Here is a 19,490-nt window from a genome sequence, read left to right as displayed (position 1 = left end):
TAGGAGACTAAATTCTCATCTTCATTAGCTTGAGTGCTGTTATGGCTATGTTACTTTCTCTAAATTAAAGCAATAACCCAGTGGTCTACAGAACCAAAAGAAGACTGTTGGCCTTTTGCTGCCTTAGTTCAATGTGATTTGAGGCCATCTTTAATATTTTTGTTTACTCTTGTAATAGTCCCTATCCTTACACTCTTTTGTCTTTCAACTACCAGAATATGTTGTATCAGTTTTAATGTGCAGCTGAACCAATTCTATTCTCATGTTTTTTCCTGATTTCATGTTGGCATCTCTCTGCCATCATTTTGTAAACTTGTCTGGCTTTTAAGTGTTTTCCATTCAGTCAGAAAACAGCTGGATGTTTTGGAAGTTATGGGGAGATATTTGGGGGGCTTGTGGTACACTAGTGAAATATTTCTCCTAAAAGTGATCAGCAGTGGAATAATTAATATTGATGTTTAAATAATAACATCTGACTTTTTAAAGGTAACTTTTAAGCTTGCAATCCATTTTAATAAGTGAGCTAACTCACTTAATTATGGCTACTATTTCAGTCTGTAGGGAATCAAAAGTGAAAACACCACTGGAAGTAGTGAAGTCCTTGTCTCTGGAGGTTATTTAAGAGACATGTGGACATGGCATTAAGGGACATTGTTTATTATTATGTTATGACTATTATTTGTTTATTTTATTGTTTATTGATAGACTTGGTAGGTCATGTTGATGGTTGGACATGGTAATCTTAAAGGTGCTTTCCAATCTAGATGATTCTATGATTTTGTATCTTTAAAGCTGAAGCTGAGTACATTTCTGTGAAAGTTGCTTTGAGAAAGACTGGTGTCAGGCCTGTGTAACAACTTAAGAAATTTGTAGCAACCTTTTTTTCTGCTAGTATCAGTTATGGGTCTTTGTTCTGCTCTTTTCCTTGCTGCTGGGTTGACGTCAGTTCTTGATCAGCATTATTTACAGGCCTAATACAAAGTGATTACTTTCCAACATTGCACCAGTCTTGCTCAGCTTTTGCATACCATTCACACTTAACCAATCTTGTGGCCTTCTATGATGGAGTGATGACATTGGTTGACGAAGGGAAGGTGGCCGATGTCATTTACTTTGACTTGAGTAAGGCCTTTGACATGGTCCCCCCCACATCCTCATCTCCAAATTAGAGGGATGTGGATTTGATGGGATAAGAAATTGCTTGAAAAGCCGCAGAGGGTGGTGATCAATGACTCTATGTCCAGGTGGAGGCCAGTAACAAGTGGTGTCCCCCAGGGATCTGTCTTGGGACCGGTGCTCTTTAACGTCTTTATCAATTACATTGATGATGGAATCGAGTGCACCTTCAGCAAGTTTGCTGATGACACCAAGCTGAGTGATGCAGTTGACATGGAGGAAAGAAGGGATGCCATTCATAGGGACCTTGACAGACTTGAAAGGTGGGCCTGGGTGAACCTAATGGGTTTCAATACAGCAAAGTGCAAGGTTTTGCACTTGGGCTGGAAGAACCCCAGGCACCTGTACAGGCTGGGAGGAGTGATCCTTGAGAGCAGCTCAGCAGGAAAGGATCTGGGGGTCCTGATGGATGAGAAACTTAACATGAGCCAGCAGTGCGCTCTGGCAGCCCGGAAAGCAAATGGGATCCTGGGCTCCATCAGGAGAGGGGTGGTCAGCAGGGGTAGGGAGGTGATTGTCCCTCACTACTCTGCTTTTGTGAGGCCCCATCTGGAGTACTGTGTCCAGGTGTGGAACCCTCAGTACAAGAAGTATAAGACATAGAGCTCTTGGAGAGAGTCCAGTGAGCCACAAGGATGGTCAGGGGGCTGGAGCACCTCCCTTGTGAAGACAGGCTGAGAGAGCTGGGCTTGTTCAGCCTGGAGAAAAGAAGCCTGCAGGGTGACCTCATTGCAGCCTTTCAGTACCTGAAGGAAACCTATAATCAGGAGGGGAGTAAACTCTTTGAAAGGGCTGATAATAGCAGGACAAGGGGAAATGGCTTTAAGATGAAAGAGATTTAGGTTGGATGTCAGGGGGAAGTTCTTTACTAGGAGAGTGGTGAGGACCTTGAACAGGCTACGTAGGGACATTGTGGATGCCCTGTCATGACCTGGAACATGACCTGGTGGTGTTCAAGGCCAGGTTGGATGGGGCCCTGAACAACCTGATCTAGTAAATGTGGAAGTTTGGTGGCCCTGCCAGGCCAGGGGGGTTGGAGCTTCATGATCCTTGAGGTCTTTCCCAACCTGGGTCATTCTGTGATTCTGTGAATGAGCTGTTACTGCTCAGCTCTTTTCAACGTGATAATCTTACAGTATGTAATAGATGCAAATAGCATTTTGGCTGTCCATCCCCTAAACAGTTTAAGTACTTGTCTATAAAATAGAGCTAGTTTGATTTTTTTTAAGTTTAATTTCCAGTTGCTGCTTGTTAGAGGCATTTCCACAGAAAATGCTCAAACTGTTTGTAGATTGGATTATATGTAGTTCTTATGGGAAGAGTATTTGCATTATATTAAGCAGTACTGGTGTCTGACAGATACCAGGGGGGATGTGAATAGATACGTGTTGACTGTGTACTGATAGGAGGACCTTTGTTAGTGGCTTGTCCTGAATCCAGTTTGCGCTGTATCTAATGTTCTTACTGTTGTTCATTTAGATGACATTATTGATCTTTATCTACTCTGAGCTTGATCTGTAGTTGCCGCAAAGTAATGGGATGGCGTTGTTTTCTTCAGCATTGATTGAACGGTTGGTATTTGGAGAAGAAAAGATCATTTCCAGGTCTTCTAATGACACTGAGTAGAGATGGAAGTAATTTTTCATTACTTTTTATAAGATGGAAAGGGCATGGGTCAAATTAGCTTTTGTTATGCTGAAGTCCTTATAGGATGTGTCTGAAAAGTGAGTGCTAAACAGTGAAGATGTAGTTGGGTTGCTGGTTTGTGAGATTAAATGAAGCAGATTTCTGCTTCTGTAGCACCCTTGAGAAATTTTTTATTTCAGGAATCAAGGTATGGACTATTGGCAAATCTTAGGCCTCACTGAAGTTCTTGGGAACTTAGTAGCAATGGAATTTGCTTAGTCTGACCAACTGAAATAGGTTTTGGCAGTAAGACCGCGTGTCACTAGTAGAAGTTGACAGGCTGCTGTCTTTGCAAGTTAAAAGACAGAAATTGATGAAGTGAGGCATTCAAGAGTGAAACTCAAAATATGCTATAGTGTACTTGTGGCTGTGTTTCTGGTTCTGAGCTTCTTGTATGGTAAGAATGTGTTAGCTCTCCCAAAAATGAAATAATCAGTATAGGTAGATAATATGGAATATTTCCCAACAATATTTCATGGTTGAGTAATATGTGTTCATGTGTGATGGCTTTTTTATTTTTGTATTTGTTCTTTCTTATCATTTTTCTTTAATCAGAAGTGGAAAATATGAAGCTTAGGGTATGACATCTCTCTTTAGAGAAACACACATTTTTTTCAGTCTTGATGATTGCGTAGTGATAGGTTTTGTTCTGTTATTTCTTGCTATAAGATGTATGAAAATTTATCCACTAATTTTATGAGCTTGTGAGATTAGCAAATCAGACTGTGAAACCCCTTATAGCAGAGATTGTATGGTTTCATTCATTGCAAATAATGCAGTTATTTGCCACTGAGCTACAAAGATGTTGACTTGCAGTCAGCAGCCACAGAATGCATTCATCTTGCATTGTTGAATTGAGTATGATTGTGCATGCATACGTATAGATGCATAATGAAACTAAATAAGCATTGTTCATACCAAATGGATGCTTTCAGGATGGTCCCTCACAGGAGTGGTTTGATGTATTATGCATTACACGTGTAGTAGAGTGAATGGGATTTGAATTGCCTAACATACAGAAATGTTTGATTTTATGATGAAATCCAAAAGCTTTTAACTGGTTTGTTTTATAAGTATGTTTACCACAGAAGTATTTATTTCTAATAAATTATTTGGAAGACCGGCCCCCATACAGTAGTATGTAGAGGCTGTGGGCAACTATTGCACTTTTTTCCTGTCCCTCTGGATTGCTACTTGGAAAAGGTTTGCTCCAGGTGCAGTCTGTTCTTTGTAGCTTTAGCCTGTGTATTAATGAGTTCTGTTGAAAGCAGCATTACCTCTGCTAAAATCATGAACGTGTACTAAATGTTTGGAGCCAAAATGATTGTTCTGACTACAAATACTTCTTAGTAATAGGCTGAATGTTTTAGGTTCTTCAGGCTGTTTCCCTAAAATGGAATACCTATTTTTTTTTCCTCCTTGTATATTAAGTAATTTTTGGTGTAACTCCTAGATTGCAACCCAAAATGAGCTACAGTTTCAGTATTTTTACCTTTTTAGCTTCCTTCCTCCAAGCTGCACAGTGTCTTGTGACCAAGATAGTAACAAACTAGTTAAAGTTAGTTGAAGTTAGTTAGTTACTACCAAGGTAGTAACAAACTAACTTTGCTTAGTTAGCTAAGCAAAAGAAAGACAGTTTATTGTCAAAATAAGAATTCCAGTTCTACGCTTCAAACTTAACCTTGTCAAAAATGTGTCAAATTTGAATGTTTCTGTCTAATTTTGACTGAGGATAATAATTTCAAATATCTTGCTGATATTTTAAGTATTTTCTTCTCCTTCCCTTGTCTTCCTCCATCAAATAAGTCGTGTTTTCCTCAATTGTATGTTAGTGAAGAATTTATCACAGTTTTGTTTTAACGCATGGAAAAATTACTTAAATTTGGAAATCTTTTTAATATTATTGTTTAACACACATAAAAAGTAAGATGACATGGAAGAATAGTTTGGAAATTTAAACACTTTGCAAGTAACAGAGAGACTCAAACAATTGTGTGCCCCGGTGGCGCAGTGGTAGGAATGCCGCGTTGCAGCACTGGAGGGCCCGGGTTCGAATCCCCCCTGTGGCGCAAGTGGTAGAAGTGCCGCTCTGCTACACAGAGGCTCAAATCCCAGGGGTTGGACTAGATGATCTCTAAGGTCCCTTCCAACCCGCACGAAACTATTACCTATTAAGGTGATAGTGGTGTTTCTTCCATTGTATATATATGTATATTGACTATGACCCTTCTTTTTTTTTCCTTCTTTGCAGCTTCTTGTTGTATGCTAGTGTACACTTTTTCTATTCTGTATGGTTTTATTTTTCCTTATTTTTCTTTCTTCCTACTTGATTTTCTATCACACCTCTTTCTTAGTTTCTATAGATACTTATTACTGAGATCATTTCTAGGTATTTATTATTAAGATAATCTCTTTCTGTCTCTATATGCTTTGATTGGTTTCCTCTTTCCAAATCTGTATCTCTACCTTCTCTTCCCTTTCATAATTCAATTTTCTCATCTCCCTGTATCTATTACTATTCTTTGTCACTTTTTCCTTTCCCAGCAGGGTTCTGTGTTGAGTACTCCTCATCTTGCTGCACGTGGCTGTAGTAACTGAGTTGTAGCTCAGGTGTTTGAAATAGACAAGATTCTGTGCTTCAAATTCACTACATAAAAATTAAAGCTACAGCACAGAGTCTTGTAAGTATGAAAATATTTCCATTCTAATATTTCAAATTGTCAGTAATAATATGAATTTATCCATTGTGTTAATGAAGAAGGGTGTTTAATTAGATTAAGTTGTATAAGAACATGTAAAATCTGATGCTTTAACAAGCTGTGAAATCTGTTCTAGAACTGTTAAAGAAATTATCTGAATAGTCCTTATTTGTCCTATTATTTGTCTCATTATCTTCAATAATTATTGTAGTTCTGTATTTAAGGGTCCGAAGGAGGTGTTGGTGGTCTCTTCCCTGTGCTCATGCCCTGTCCCTGGAGACTTCTGAAGCAAGGCTGGATCAGTCTCTGGGCAACCTGATCTAGCTGTGGGTGTCCCTGTTCATTGCAGGGAAGCTGAACTAGATGACCTTTAAAGGACCTTTCTAAGGCTAATGATTGTATAGTTTTGTAGGAATATTTTCTTAATAAGACAACAGACACTAAAGTGTGGTACTGCTGAAAGAATGTCATCTTTCAGAAAAAAAGAATGGCTGGCCTGAGTTAGGATTCATCTTGTTCAGTTTTCCTAATGCTGGCTGTTGTCCAACATGGATATTAAGGGGAAAATAAAGTCTGACAGGGCAGGCAGTGTCATATTTTCCCCAGTGTGTAGCTTGTAGTAAGTAAGTAATTAAGGAGCATTTGGATGAGTAGAGCAACATTAGCTTTATCAGTCCTGTGCAGCTTGTGTATGATATCTATGTGTATGTATTAAGATAGCTGTGTGGCTTGAAAAGAGCTGCTGGTAATTTTCAGAAATACGCCTTTCCTCTAATCAGAGGAAATACAATGCAGTAATTAAATAAGGTGGTTAAAATTAAATGACTGACAGTAATTTCTCACCTGAAGGTACTCCTAGCTTTCAGCTCCTGACAGCTTTCTAATTACAGAGGTTCAGAATGCAGTTCAGCAGGTGTCAAGCTCAGCCTTACTTTAAAAGGCTATTTAAAAACTTTCTCATTTCTGAACTTGGAAAAAAAAATAAAAAAATCTCTTTGTTAGTTGTTCCTGTCATGTAAATGTGGGTTGAATGACAGTCTCAACTGGCATGATTATTCATCACTACTTGGCTTTAGTAATGTTTTACAACCTCTATTTTTTTTTTAATTATTATTATTTTTTTTTTTTTGTAATTTTATGCTCATTATTGCAGCGGCTTCACAAGAGAGCTTTTAAAGCAGGTATTCACAGAGCTTCAGAAACAACCTGAAAATTTAACTGTTAGCTTCTTGCTTTTTTTAATTTATAGAATAAATACACTAAATCTAGGTAAGCAACAGATTAAAAAAAAGTGAAATAGATTATTTCTGTTGTTTAAGCTTTGCCTTTAAAATTATTTTGCCTAAGCGCCTGGATAGTGAGGAATAGGGTAACTTGCTTATTTGGAGTCTTGTGTTGTATTTGTAAGACTCTTCTATGTGTTTTTATAAAAATTGCTTGGGTGTTTGGCTTGATCTCACAAATTTCGCATCCTACAGGGACCAGGATTCATTAATCACACATAGGATCTTGGGATAGGAGAGGCTACCATTGCAGAACCAGACTTAGAGAAGGTGAGGAGAATGGCTGGTACAGTGGCCTGACTGCCTCTTAGGAAACCTATTTTCAAGAGCAACCTCTGGGATCCTTCTCAGGTTAGTGGAGGATAGGAATTGGACAGTGTTGTCTAACTCTGGCTGGGAGATTTGTGCATGCTGCACTCAACACCCTTGCAAAAATAAACAAATAAATAAATGGGTTGTAGATGGAGCTGTGTGATGTGGGTGGGACTTTCAGTTTTGAAATTGTATCTTATGAGAAAACTGTTTTTGAAGTCCATCATTCTTCTGGATCAGCTCTTTCCACTGCTCATCTTTCTTCACTTTTTCTTGAATGAGAAGGGGCAGTGAGAGACAGCTGATCCTGCTAAGACTGGGGAGTCCATCAGAAAGCTATGAGGACTATCCACAGAAATATTAAGCATTGGGTGGTAGCTTCTTCTACACTAAAACTGGGATTTTTTTCTTACCTATCTTCATTTCCCCCCCACCCCCTCCTTTTGTTTGTTATAAATGGCTAATTTACTTATTTTTTTCCTGTCTCTTTCCCTGCCTTACTCAGCTCTACAGCTGGCAGTGCATTTTGTTCAGTTTAAGTTTTAGGCTCTATCTTGTTTTTTTTGTTGTTTTTATTTATTTTTTTTTTCCCCAGTTATCGGTCTTGATGTTATTATGGATGAAGAAGGAGTTAAAGAGAGTGGTAATGATGCCATTGATGAAGATGAGTTAACTGTACCCAACCGGAGTTTGAGGAGCCGTTTGGAAGAAACGTCAGTCGCATCACCCAGGAAATCACCACGCTTAATGGCACAAGGTGGTCATTCAATAGGTTATATATGTTTTTGCATAAAAATGATGAGTAAATTTTAATATTTGATCATGTGTGTTTGACTACAGGCTTGTTTTTGTTTTGTTTTTTAGTAAGCTGGAGCTAGAGTTCAGTAGAGTATCAGTAAGGTGTCATTTGGAATGAATTCCTCTATAACAAATATTCTTCTTTGTGGCCTGTAGCTTTCAAGCTTATTTTGGAGTTTTGGTCCTTATACATAAATCAGACTATGTGTGTTTCTTTAACAAAACTCATATTTTCAAACAATATTTAGATTTTATATGTTGTGCTCTCTTAAAAACTTTCTAAACATTACAGCTATACTTCTAATCACAATATAACCTATTATATATGTATATCTATATATGCATGTTTTTACTTAGAGTAGAATAAAGTTGAGTGCTAGAAAAGTGGTGGGTTTTGATTCTTTTTTCATCGTGCTTATCAGAGGTTTTTTTTCTTTCATATGCTATTTGCAATTTTAACAGCTGTTAGAGTAATGAAACTTTTAGATTGAAACTGTTGTGTTTTTCTATTTATTAAAACTTAACTGTTTCACTAAACTTGAGTTCTCTTCGTGCCTGGTATTGTAAAGAAGGCTAAATCATTTCTACTCTAGGTTATTCTTCATTTGCAAATTGCAGTATATGGTAAAGCTAAGACCTTTTCTTTTTTTACCTTCATAGAGCCGGTCCGGAGTTTGCGACAGAGTACGCTGGCTAAGCGTTCAAATATTGCACCTGTAGCTAGTACCAAGAAATCATCTGTAAAAAGTGGATCTGCCTTCAAGACAGGACAGAAACAGCAAGAGAAAAATCCAGCTAAAGAGGCAGACGTTGCCACACCTCTGAAAGTGGAACAGCCTAAAGAAGTTAGGCGTAGTACAAGGCGATCAGGACAGACAGAAGGAACAGTAGCAGATTCCCAGAGTACAAAAAGTATTACTGGTCCTGGAGAGGTAAATGAAGTGAAGTCTGAACCCCTTGAGCAGGCAAAAGTTGAGGAAACATCCCAGGAGTTAAGCTCTAATTTTGGAGGAGCTTGTACACTTCCTAAAGAAACAAAAGAGATATCAGAGATTGCTACAAAGGCTGAGTCTGGGAATGTTGAATCAGTTTGTTCTGCAGATACTGAAATTACTGCACTTAATGATGAAGCAAATGATGTGAATGATTCAATGGGCTCGGAAGCTTCTTCAGAAGAAAAGACTGAAAATAAAACAGTGGAACTGGAGAAGATAACGGAAGAGCAAAGTGGACTAACTGGAAAAACTAACGATCCATCTAGTGTTGGTGTGAATCAGTGTGAAATTTATGAGACCTTTTCAAATTTGTCTGGTTCTGTAGAAGATGGGGTTGAATGTAGATTAGGTTCCTGTAGTGTTGAAGTCCCTGATGAAAATACATTGTTAGTAAAAGAATGTGTAACAGAGCCTGTGGATGATGGCAAGGGACTGGAGGAAACTGTAACTTCATCAGAGAAACTAATGGATAGTACAGAATTTGATAATAAAGACTTGAAAAGTGAAGAGTTTACTTCTGTTGACCCAGGAAATAGCATTTTAGAAAGCACTGTTCTTGACCATACAAGCCAAAATGTACAGCAGCAGATTGATAGTACTAAGGTAGAAGACTCTGACACATTAAAATTTCAGGTTGATGATGATAAACAATTTAACATTCCATCAAAATGTGAAAAGAACATGAAACCTCGGCATAGTAAATCTGTCGTAGAAAATAAGCAAAATGTGACTGTGAGTGCTGAACAGAAATCAAGTGCAACACAACAAGATGTAAAGCATTCAAGAACAAGTCTTCACAGTTCATCTTCAGCAAGTCTCAAGCGTAATGCAGATGAACATGAAAGTCATCAGCATCCAAATAACCCTGTTAAAATTAGGAAGAAACAAACTGATCTGGCTTTAAAAACAAAGAGCCGTCTTACAGCAGCCACTGTAAAAAAGCAGACTAATGCAGTGCTGAAGAAAGTACCCCGTGTCCAGGCTTCTGGTCTAGTGCATAAGTCATCAATTCAGAAAGCAATTGAGAAATCTTCTCAAAGTAGTTCTAAAGATACCCACCACCCTGGGCACCCAGTACCAGGACATATTTTAAATCTCGGTCAAAAGCAAGCTCAGAAACACCAGCTTGCTTCTGTGCTGAAAACAAATAGCTCTACAAAGGAAGAGCTAGAGGCAAAAGATGCCCTTGCGGTAGAACATCTGAAGGAGGATGATAAAGAAAAATACAAATCAAAAAGAACTGATAAGAATCTTCAACCTCGCCAGAGAAGAAGTAGCAAAAGTCTTTCACTTGATGAACCCCCCTTGTTCATTCCAGACAACATTTCAACTATTAAAAGGGAAGGCTTGGAGCATACCCCTGCTACTGAATGTAAACATGTTTGGGTGCCCAACAAGCAGTGTGGCTTTTGCAAAAAGCCACATGGCAACAGGTGTGTGTGTGGCTTTGTGCCTGCAGAGTTATTTATCGTTGGTCTCAGAAGACGTTTTTGTTGGTTTTTTTTTTCTCCTCTTAACAAATGTTTCTTACTGCTGGTACCAAAACAAATGTGTAGCCTAGTAACGGAAGCCTGTCTGTTGTACTGTGAATTGGTTTCATTTGCCCTCATACACTTTTGTCTTTTGGAATCTTAGAAACTAGTTTGGCTATACATTTTTACTTGCAAAGTTTTGTCTGCAATTCAGCTGGAATGTTGTGTATTCTGAACTAACTTTCTTTCCTCAGAATTCAGACAAAGATTTCCATGGTCCAGATTCATTTCTTTCTTTCCACATGCTCCTTAAGTTAAAGTTTCATGATCTATCATTGATTTGAATGGTTGTACATGTACAATTTTTAGCTGTTAGAACTGGGATTCTATTACATAAAGATGAAGAGAGGAATAGCAAGTTGGGTAGGGAGCAGAAAAGGCTGGGGAAAAAAATTATGAAACTTTCATACAGATATAGCCAAAATTGCTTTCATGTGCAACCTCATTTACCATTTGAAGTTGATGTCCCTCTGACACTAAGCGAACTGAAAAGGGCCATTATGTTCTAATAATGAGCTGTGAATCCAGGAATAAGAGTTCCTGTACTATCACTTTTTCTTTTAATGTTTTCATCATCTAGTACCAGTTTGTTTTTTGCTCATTTAATTTGTAGCTGTGCAACTAACTGTGTCCGTATTATGAAAAGAAGTAATACCAGGTTTGCTCTGCCTGGTTGGTGAGAATTGCTTGATAGGAGAGGTGATTAGTTTCATATGCTTTCTTTTGGAAAAAATGTAATTAGAACTTGTTACCACTTATACCTTCGTAATATTGTTTTATTCTATTCAGTTGTGTGTTCATGGTTTAGGAAAAAGGAGAAAGAAGAGTGTGACATGAGAGTATTGTAAAATAGCCATAGTTCGACAAATGGCAAAGACAAGGCTAAGATCTGGAACATTGGTCGCTTTAGAGATTTTTATTAGTGCTGTGGTACAGATTACTTGTAGAGAACGTTGAACTGAATTTGCAATCTTGAGTTTGTAAATAATGTTGCAAAGAGGTTTGCAATATGCCATACTAATGAAACACACACTTAGAATTCAGGCTATAAAATTGTAGTCTCTCGAACCCTTTTATCTTCCTTGCAATAAATGCCAACTCACCGCCTTATTAACGTAATACTAAGTTTGAAGAATTGATTCACGTTGGAGAGAATGTAGAGATTGTTTCATCAGCCTTGTTTGTGTAGAGGAAATCCCCAAGCAGGATGCTTATTTAGGTCTTTCACAGCCCCAGGGTAATCTTCCTGTGATCTTCCTATGCTGTGCTAGAACAGCGCAGGATGGATGGTACTGTTGAGTGCTTTGTTTCAGAAGCAACTCTTAAAAAAATTGTATCCAGTTTTCTATGATTGACCACATTCAAAGTTGAAGTACACTTACCCTGTACAGCTGACAGGAGGGATTTGGTTGGGAAAGAAGTCCATCCTTGTCACTTTCATGATAAAAAAAAAAAACCTTTCAAGTTAAAACGTGCCTTTACTTGTAAGAGCTGTGTCTGTTTCTTAGTGTTGCTAATTATTGTTCTTATTTTGAACAATAACAATTCATATTCTGCTTTCTACTTGTCTTGATGCTTATAAGCTGGAATCAACATAGCTGAATTGTATTTTGTATCACTCTTCCCCATGAACTGAGTGATCACCATTTTACTTAACAATCGGTTGTCACAATCTGTTTGCTTGATGGAAATCTGTTCATTCCCATTCAGAGATTTACTTTTGCAAGATAACTAAAAAAGTAATTGTTCTTTCAAGTGGAAACTAAACTCTGTGTTTCTTGGTCAGGTCAGATAATTAATGTCTTTTTGTATTCGGCAATTTTTATAACATATGGCACAGTTTTATCTGATTGGAGCAAAGTTTGAATTGTTTTTATTACTGACTGTAGTATTTCTTTCAACTTGTCTGACTTCACCATTGTGTCCCAGTACTGTCAGATGTCTTCTTGTCATCTAGCAACATACATCACACCCATAAATTTTGATTCATCCATATATGGACGAAAGGCATTTATCTATATGTGTGTGTGCATGTGTATTGCATGAAGGTTTTACAGACCAAAGTTGTTACCTGAAATTCTCAGTGAGTTGAAACTATGTTGGAAACAGTAAAATTTATCATAAATGTAAATGCTACTTTTCCTGAAGACAGAACAATGATATTTAAAAATAGAAGGAAAAAAAAACCCAAAAACATTTACAGTCCTGTCGTAGAGCTAGATGAGAGTGCTTTGCAGATTGAGAAATCTGTTAATGCAAGATTTCTTCTTGTGTCCATATTAATAAATTTCTCCATTTTTTCCATGTAAATGTTTGATACACTCAGGTTCATAAGCTGAATTAATTTCTTTCTTAGGCAAGTAGACAAAATTTAACTGAGGTTTTTAAGACCCTCTCCTTTGTCCACCAACTTAGATTCAATAGTTCATAGTACATAACTTGAGATTTTCTGTTACTAAACAAATTTTCTAGACAGCATTATAGAAAGCAAAAGGAAGTTTATAATTTTAATTGCTTTCTGATAATTTCCTTTTGATTTCTACAGTTTAGTATATTTATATTTTTTAATAACTTGCTTGGAATTTGATGATGCAGTTTGTGTGGTCAGAGTACTAGGACTTTTCAGAGCTCACAGATAAGCTTTGTAGTGTAGGACCCTTACTTAGGGTCATACTTTTTTTTCCTACATTTCAGTTGTAGGAAGTGGAGGATAAGGTATTGATAGTGTAGAAGGCAATTGTAGAAGTGTAGAATTTGATTAAAAAAGATAGTGTTCTAATCTCTTGGAAACAGAGAGTCACCAGAAAGTCTCTGTACATCTAATATACAGAATTACTTCAAGTGTAAAGTTTAAAAACAAACAAATCCACATGCTGTTGTCACTGTAGCAAAATTAAACTACAGTGTAAGCAAAACAACGTTGTAATATGTCATTAAAAAAATTCAAGGACTCCAGTGTGTTTCATAGAGCCATGCCATTTTATTGCTAGGCTTTTTTTTTTCCTTTAATACAGATTCTATTAATTTGCTACAATACTAGTAGAATTATTAATACCAGTACCAGGAGAGAGCCAGGAAACCATAGAGTGGTTTGGATTCGAAGGGATCTTTAAGATCATCTGGTTCCAACCCCCTGCTATACGCATGGACACCTCCCTCTAGACCAGGTTGCTCATAGCCCCATCCAACCTGGCCTTAAACACCTTCAGGATGAGAGGATCCACAGTCTATCTGGACAGCATGTTCCAGTGTCTCACCATCCTCACAGTAAAAGAATCTCTAATGTCCAGTCTAAATCTACTCTTTCAGTTTAAAATCATGTTAGTTGTCTAAAATAAATGGTTTTATAAAATACCTGTATATGTGCAGTTTATACAACTGATTCTGAAAGATGCAAAATGTAGATAGATTCATTTGCTAATGGAGCTTCCATTAATATTGCTTTTAATAGGTTTGTGGTTATTATTAGGAGATGTAGGAGATCTTTTTGTGGTTTGTGGAAGATCAAGGATTTTGTTTTTTCAGTTGCTTGGGTCTGTTTTTCTTCATTTACCTTCTGTTTGGGCAGAATAGAATTTTTTGTGTCATACTTTGCTTCTGTTTTAGAGAGGATTTTGTAACATGGAAAATGGAAAAGAATCTATCTTTATAGGAAATCACATGCTTGTATTATACTGGGAAATTAGTGTTTTCAGTATCTTTATCCTATGCCATGCACTTTATGTAAAGACATCTGATGATAGTGTTTCTTTTGAAGCCACTGTTGCTTGTTTCTAGAAGACTAAAAACCTGAAAAAAAATTGTTAATCATGTGTATTGAACTTAGATGGAAAACAAACAAAAACTTGTGCTCTGGTAACAAGGTTGTGCACTTCTTTTTTTTTTCTTTTCTTTTTTTTTTTTTTGGTAACCTTTTGTTTCTCTGAGTTTTGAATTGAGTCCATGCTACACTGATGTGAAAAACAGGCTGTGCTAAAGCTGCTGTGAATATCTTCCTCAGTCTCTATGGGAATAAAGTGGATTGGTAAAGGTTAAGCTCATCACTCTTTCCTTCTAATAATGTCTTTATTAGCTGAAGGCAAAACAATTGTTTCCATGGAATGTCTCAACTTCAGTGTTGGCTGACTTGTAGCACCAAGTTTTAAAATCTTATTTCACAGTGATTGGTTTCTCTAGCAACTTGTTTTTGTTATATGTATTGAGTTTATGTAAATTAATTTTAAAACCTGACCCTGTGTATTTTGAAAATGTGGTCCAAACTTGTGGTGTTTTTTTTTAATATCACAGATAAATTTAATTTGCCACAAAGAACACTAAGGAAAGTGTCCCAAACTTAAAAAAGTTTATGGAATGATTGCTTCAATTATTGTCTCTTTTTGTCTATGTTCCGTTCCATTCTGATTTTTGAAGGTGCATCTTTTTGCACAGTATGGAGACTGCCAAGAATTATTTGACAGGAATGAAACAATAAAATACTCCATGTGAAGGTCCCAGTGAACTGTAATACTTTCCACTGTCACCTGTCTGTTCTTAGAGTTTTCCATGAATAAAACAGTTTTATATTGAAGACATGTAAAAGCAGTTCTGATCTTATATTGGAGGTTAATACAATATTTTAAAACACTTTTTTTTTCTTTTTCAGCTTTACATCTTCCACTCCAGCCTTACAACATGGGTAAAACTCCTGCTCTGCAACTTGAAGCAATCTGCGTTCAGAAACTTTGGTGTTTTAAATAGTCCAAGATATCAGAACCTCTTCAGTCACAACTGACAGTTTTGCAAGAGGACATCTATGATCCTTCAAGCGAGGCTTCAGTGTCCCTTGAATTCCCCTTTTAATTTTTGAGCATTGCACTGTCACTTTTGTTACCCAAATACAATTACTTTTATCAATCATAATTGCATTTTGTGTACAGATGAGTGAAACAGATGAAGATGTATATATGGCCTTATGGTACAAAGGATTTCTTGCATTACTTGTATCATATGTTCTTCTATCAGCCTTGAAACTGAGACTTTTAGTTGACTAGTGTGAAAACAGTGACATTTTCAGGCGGGCAGTACCACTATTTTTATTACCATTTTGTATAACAGAGTTTAAGCCAGATGATTGTAAACACTTAAATTTTGTTCATAGCACAGGTTTCTTGGACATTTCCAGATTCTCTTTGTAGTCTTGCTTTTTGAATCTGAAGTTTTATTCTGCATGTTTAAATACAGTGCAGTTGAAACCTTATTGTGAAGGCTGGGATGAACCCAAATGGATACTCCATCTTCAGTAGTTTCATTAAGATGGCTAAAATGACATCTTTCCATCTTGGTGTATATTCTTTGTAAAGAATTACTTGTTTCTGAGCTGAATTCATTCACAGTTATTTATTTATTTATTTATTTATTTAAAATATTTGCAAAGAAATGAAGAAAACATCAACAAAGTATGCTTGTAAATATCTTTTAAATTGGGCTTTTAGGAATCAGCTTGTTCTTGGAAGCCTGTGCCTCTGCTCTTCTGCTTAATTGCCTTAAAATACTCCTATTCAGTATGATTATACTACTAAAAAAAATCTGAAATCATCTATTTCAGAGTATGGGATAGGCTTGTGTAATACACTGTCCAACAAGGTAAAGCCTGTGTGATAGGAAGGGGGAGGAAAAAAAAAGTCTCACTTCTGTTATTGCTGGGCCTCCAAATAAAGAGATAAGACTGAATGCTTATTTGGTGCTTTACTGATGTCCCAAACCATTCCTTTTGCCACTTGCTATTAGTGAGCAAAGGTGTGAATTACACACGCTGTCAGTTTAAAGCTGAAGTTCTGCAGCATTTTGTCTCTTTTATTCTCTGGAGTCATCTGTACTTTCCTGGGAATTTAAATCATTTTCTAAATATTAATCAAAATTTTAGTTCTGGTTGCTAAAGGTTGCAGTGTGCCCTGCTCATTTAACAGATTAGTTTCCAGTGCCTGAGTTTACAAACAAACAAACAAAAAAAACACAAACGTGTTTTAAATAAAAATTCCAGTAGTATTTGCAGCTTCAAGATTGTGCTTCCTCAGTTTCCTTCACTTTTTAACCAGAAGGTACTCATTCATCAGTACAACAAAATACTTGTCTGTTTTGATCTTACTTCAACACTGTAGAAAATGATTTTGGACTTTTATAACTGGTCTTTGGTATCCCCAGAGTTTTAGTAACTTTTGCAATGGCACAGGATGTGTCATGCCAAGTGTCTTGTAGATCCTTGGAATTGTGAAATAGGCACTCATGTATTTCATACCATCACATGTTTGGTTCTAGTTTTTCATAAAGATGCAGTCATCTTTGTGTCAAACTTCCATCACTTTTGTTTTGTTTTTCTGTTAATTTCTGTGGTAAAGAGGATCAGAAGCATGTAACAGTAGTGTTATATACCATTCTTATATCTTGCTTTGCTAGAACGTAGATGTGAAGACATGGAGGTACTGGCAAAACTTGAAGGAACATGTGCCTTCTTTAACTGAAACAACTGAATAGACAGACAGATCTTTTTGGTAGTTGTCAGTAACACCAGTGAATGTACTTGTAGCTGAAGGAATGAAAAAATGAGAGAGAAAATAGCTTTCTTCACAAACTGGATTATAAAAACATTTTTTTTTTTTTTTTTCAAATATATTGAACAGCAGTATAGGCTGCTAAAGCTGGAAGCGACCTGTTCCTTGAGTAGCTGGAGCTTTAAAGCTTATCAGAAAAAGCATCAAAAACTTACTGATTTACTTCAACTGAATTTAATCCTGATTTATTTTGGGTAAGTAAGGACAGAAGATAAAGCTATGACTCTTTTCTGTTCTTGCACTTCAAACTTATGCTGCTAGACTAGGAAGATTCTCCATCTCGTAGTTTTTTGAATACAGTACTGCCTCAAACCGCCTAGAGTGTTCATCTACAGTTCTGGTGAATGAGAATTCCTCTAAGCACATTTTGTAATATATGCTCAGTCTTTCAAAGTAGGTAAGTCAACAAGTAGTAGCTCATCTTTGCAGGGGCTTGTACACATTAGGTGGAGTATTCCTTAGAAGAGTCTACAGGCTTCAGTCATCCATGGAATTTACAAAGAAATTGTATGTAATTTTTCAGTACTTAATGAAGTTACACTTTTCATAATGCAATCATGTGCAGTCTTTCTGTATTTTCTTCTGCCGGATTTTAAGATACATGACACGTTAATGTAAGAAAAGATAAAAAAGAAGAAAAAAAAACAGGTGGATGACACACGAGATTTGGAGGCAGATCAGAACACTTAAATTAGGTGCATTTTAATAAATTATTTTAAAAGCCATTGCTTCTGAGTGAAACAAATATATATTGATGTTTGATCTGTTTAACTCTGAAATTCCACTTCACTCCAAAATAGTCTGAGAAATTATACCTATCAGCGTAATCAGGGACTAGTGATACCTACTGAAATTCCAAAGTAGCTTTAGCAAAGTTGTTGGAAACTAGGATTTTGTCTTAGACCAGGTGATCTTCACTACACTTTGAAATGTAATGTCTGCATAGAGTCACATTAGCTGAAGAACGATGAGTCTGTTTAAGTGACTCTGAAATGAAAAGCATTTCTTTAAGCAATTCTCATTTTGGTGTTATGATTTAAGAAGCTATTAGCTTAGAGTAAGATGGCGTCACAGAAATGACATGTACCTAATTTCAAACTAACTAATAACTGCAAACAGGCCAGATTTAGCTTGAAGCCAAATTCTTGGCCCCAAGTTCACTAGAAAGAGTGGGGGGAAAAACCAGCTTTCTGGAGATAGTTGTGTGCTATTTATATTTCTCAGAATACTCAAACATGTCTTATTGCAGTGGAAGGCTAAGTCATATCAGTTGATACATTTCTACTGTGAGTTTGGAGGAAAACATGATGTATGCTCCTACAAGAAAATGTTTCACTTTTCTCAAACATAAATTCAGTGGTTCTGAGGTTTTTGAGAGTTTTATTTTTCTTAACTTCTTTGCTCAACTTGTTGAATCTGAAAAGGTTCTTTTGGTAGGTTTTGGGATCAGGTTACAAGTACATAGTGAGGTTGTGATATTCTCTTGGACTATTGCAAAATGGCAAATAAAACCACTCAAACCTATAAATGCAGCCATTTCTCAGATCGTACCATGTTGTAAGGCTGGAGATGGATGTAAAGCTACAAAGAGAATCGTTTATCAGGTAAGAACAAGTTGCTGAGATGTACAAATCAAAGCAAGCGTGATGCATTCTGCTTGAATTGTTGCTTGCTTTTTAAATGTTTTTTTATGTGCTAATCTATTTTTGCTTTGTTTTCAGGTTTATGGTAGGCTGTGGTAGGTGTGATGACTGGTTTCATGGTGATTGTGTTGGACTGAGTCTTTCTCAAGCGCAGCAGATGGGCGAAGAAGATAAAGAATATGTGTGTGTGAAATGCTGTGCTGAAGAAGACAAAAAGGCAGAATGTTTAGATCAAAGTGTTCTGGATACTCAACTGAAAACTGACAGCCACAAGGAAGAAAAAACAATTGAACATGAAAAACCAGGGGTGTCAAAGCAAGGACCTACTTGTAATCTGAATGTAACAACTGAAAAAGGAAAACAGACAGAGGACACAGGGAAACATAAAGTCAAAATTTTCAAACGGGTGAGTCTTATTTAATGCTTAAATTCTTTTTTGTTACTGAGGGTAGAGGGTTTTCTCCTACCTCACTTTTTTGGAAATACATTATAAACATTCTTGAATCTCATATAAACCTCTGTTATTATTTTCAGAGTTACTTCATTTTCAGACAGGTTTGGCTGTTTTGAATTTTTGATACTCTCCTCTCTTAGATGGAAGGTTGAGCATAAGTGTGTTCAGCTATGTATATTTCTATCTGTTTAAGCAACATACACTATTCAGAAGCAGCTCTTAACCCTTCTCACCAGAGAAAGAATGCATGACAAATGTAATAGAAAAGAGGTTATTATGCTGTAGATTTTCCCATGTTACATAACTAGTGTAAACTAATGCTGTA

At 36.7% G+C, this 19,490-nt stretch overlaps 1 protein-coding gene across 9 annotated transcripts in view; it reads left to right on the top strand.

Moving 5' to 3' along the window:
* PHF3 (PHD finger protein 3) overlaps positions 1-19,490 on the top strand; it is a 44,396-nt gene that overhangs the window by 8,840 nt on the left and 16,066 nt on the right. For 2 of the 9 annotated variants that reach the window (XM_015859156.1, XM_015859155.1), the window contains exons 2-5: positions 7,040-7,114; positions 7,752-7,913; positions 8,615-10,382; positions 18,790-19,117. In XM_015859156.1, coding sequence (XP_015714642.1) covers positions 7,772-7,913; positions 8,615-10,382; positions 18,790-19,117 — 2,238 coding nt within the window. In that variant the 5' untranslated portion in view covers positions 7,040-7,114; positions 7,752-7,771. Of the gene's footprint in view, positions 1-5,406; positions 5,544-7,039; positions 7,196-7,751; positions 7,914-8,614; positions 10,383-15,428; positions 18,673-18,789; positions 19,118-19,490 lie in introns of those variants that run through there. The other 7 variants (XM_015859153.1, XM_015859152.1, XM_015859157.2 and 4 more) reach the window with 5 other exon arrangements.

The sequence above is a fragment of the Coturnix japonica genome, chromosome 3 (genome assembly GCF_001577835.2).
Source record: "Coturnix japonica isolate 7356 chromosome 3, Coturnix japonica 2.1, whole genome shotgun sequence".
NCBI classification, from domain to species: domain Eukaryota; kingdom Metazoa; phylum Chordata; class Aves; order Galliformes; family Phasianidae; genus Coturnix; species Coturnix japonica.
This window is presented reverse-complemented; position numbering and strand designations above follow the sequence as displayed.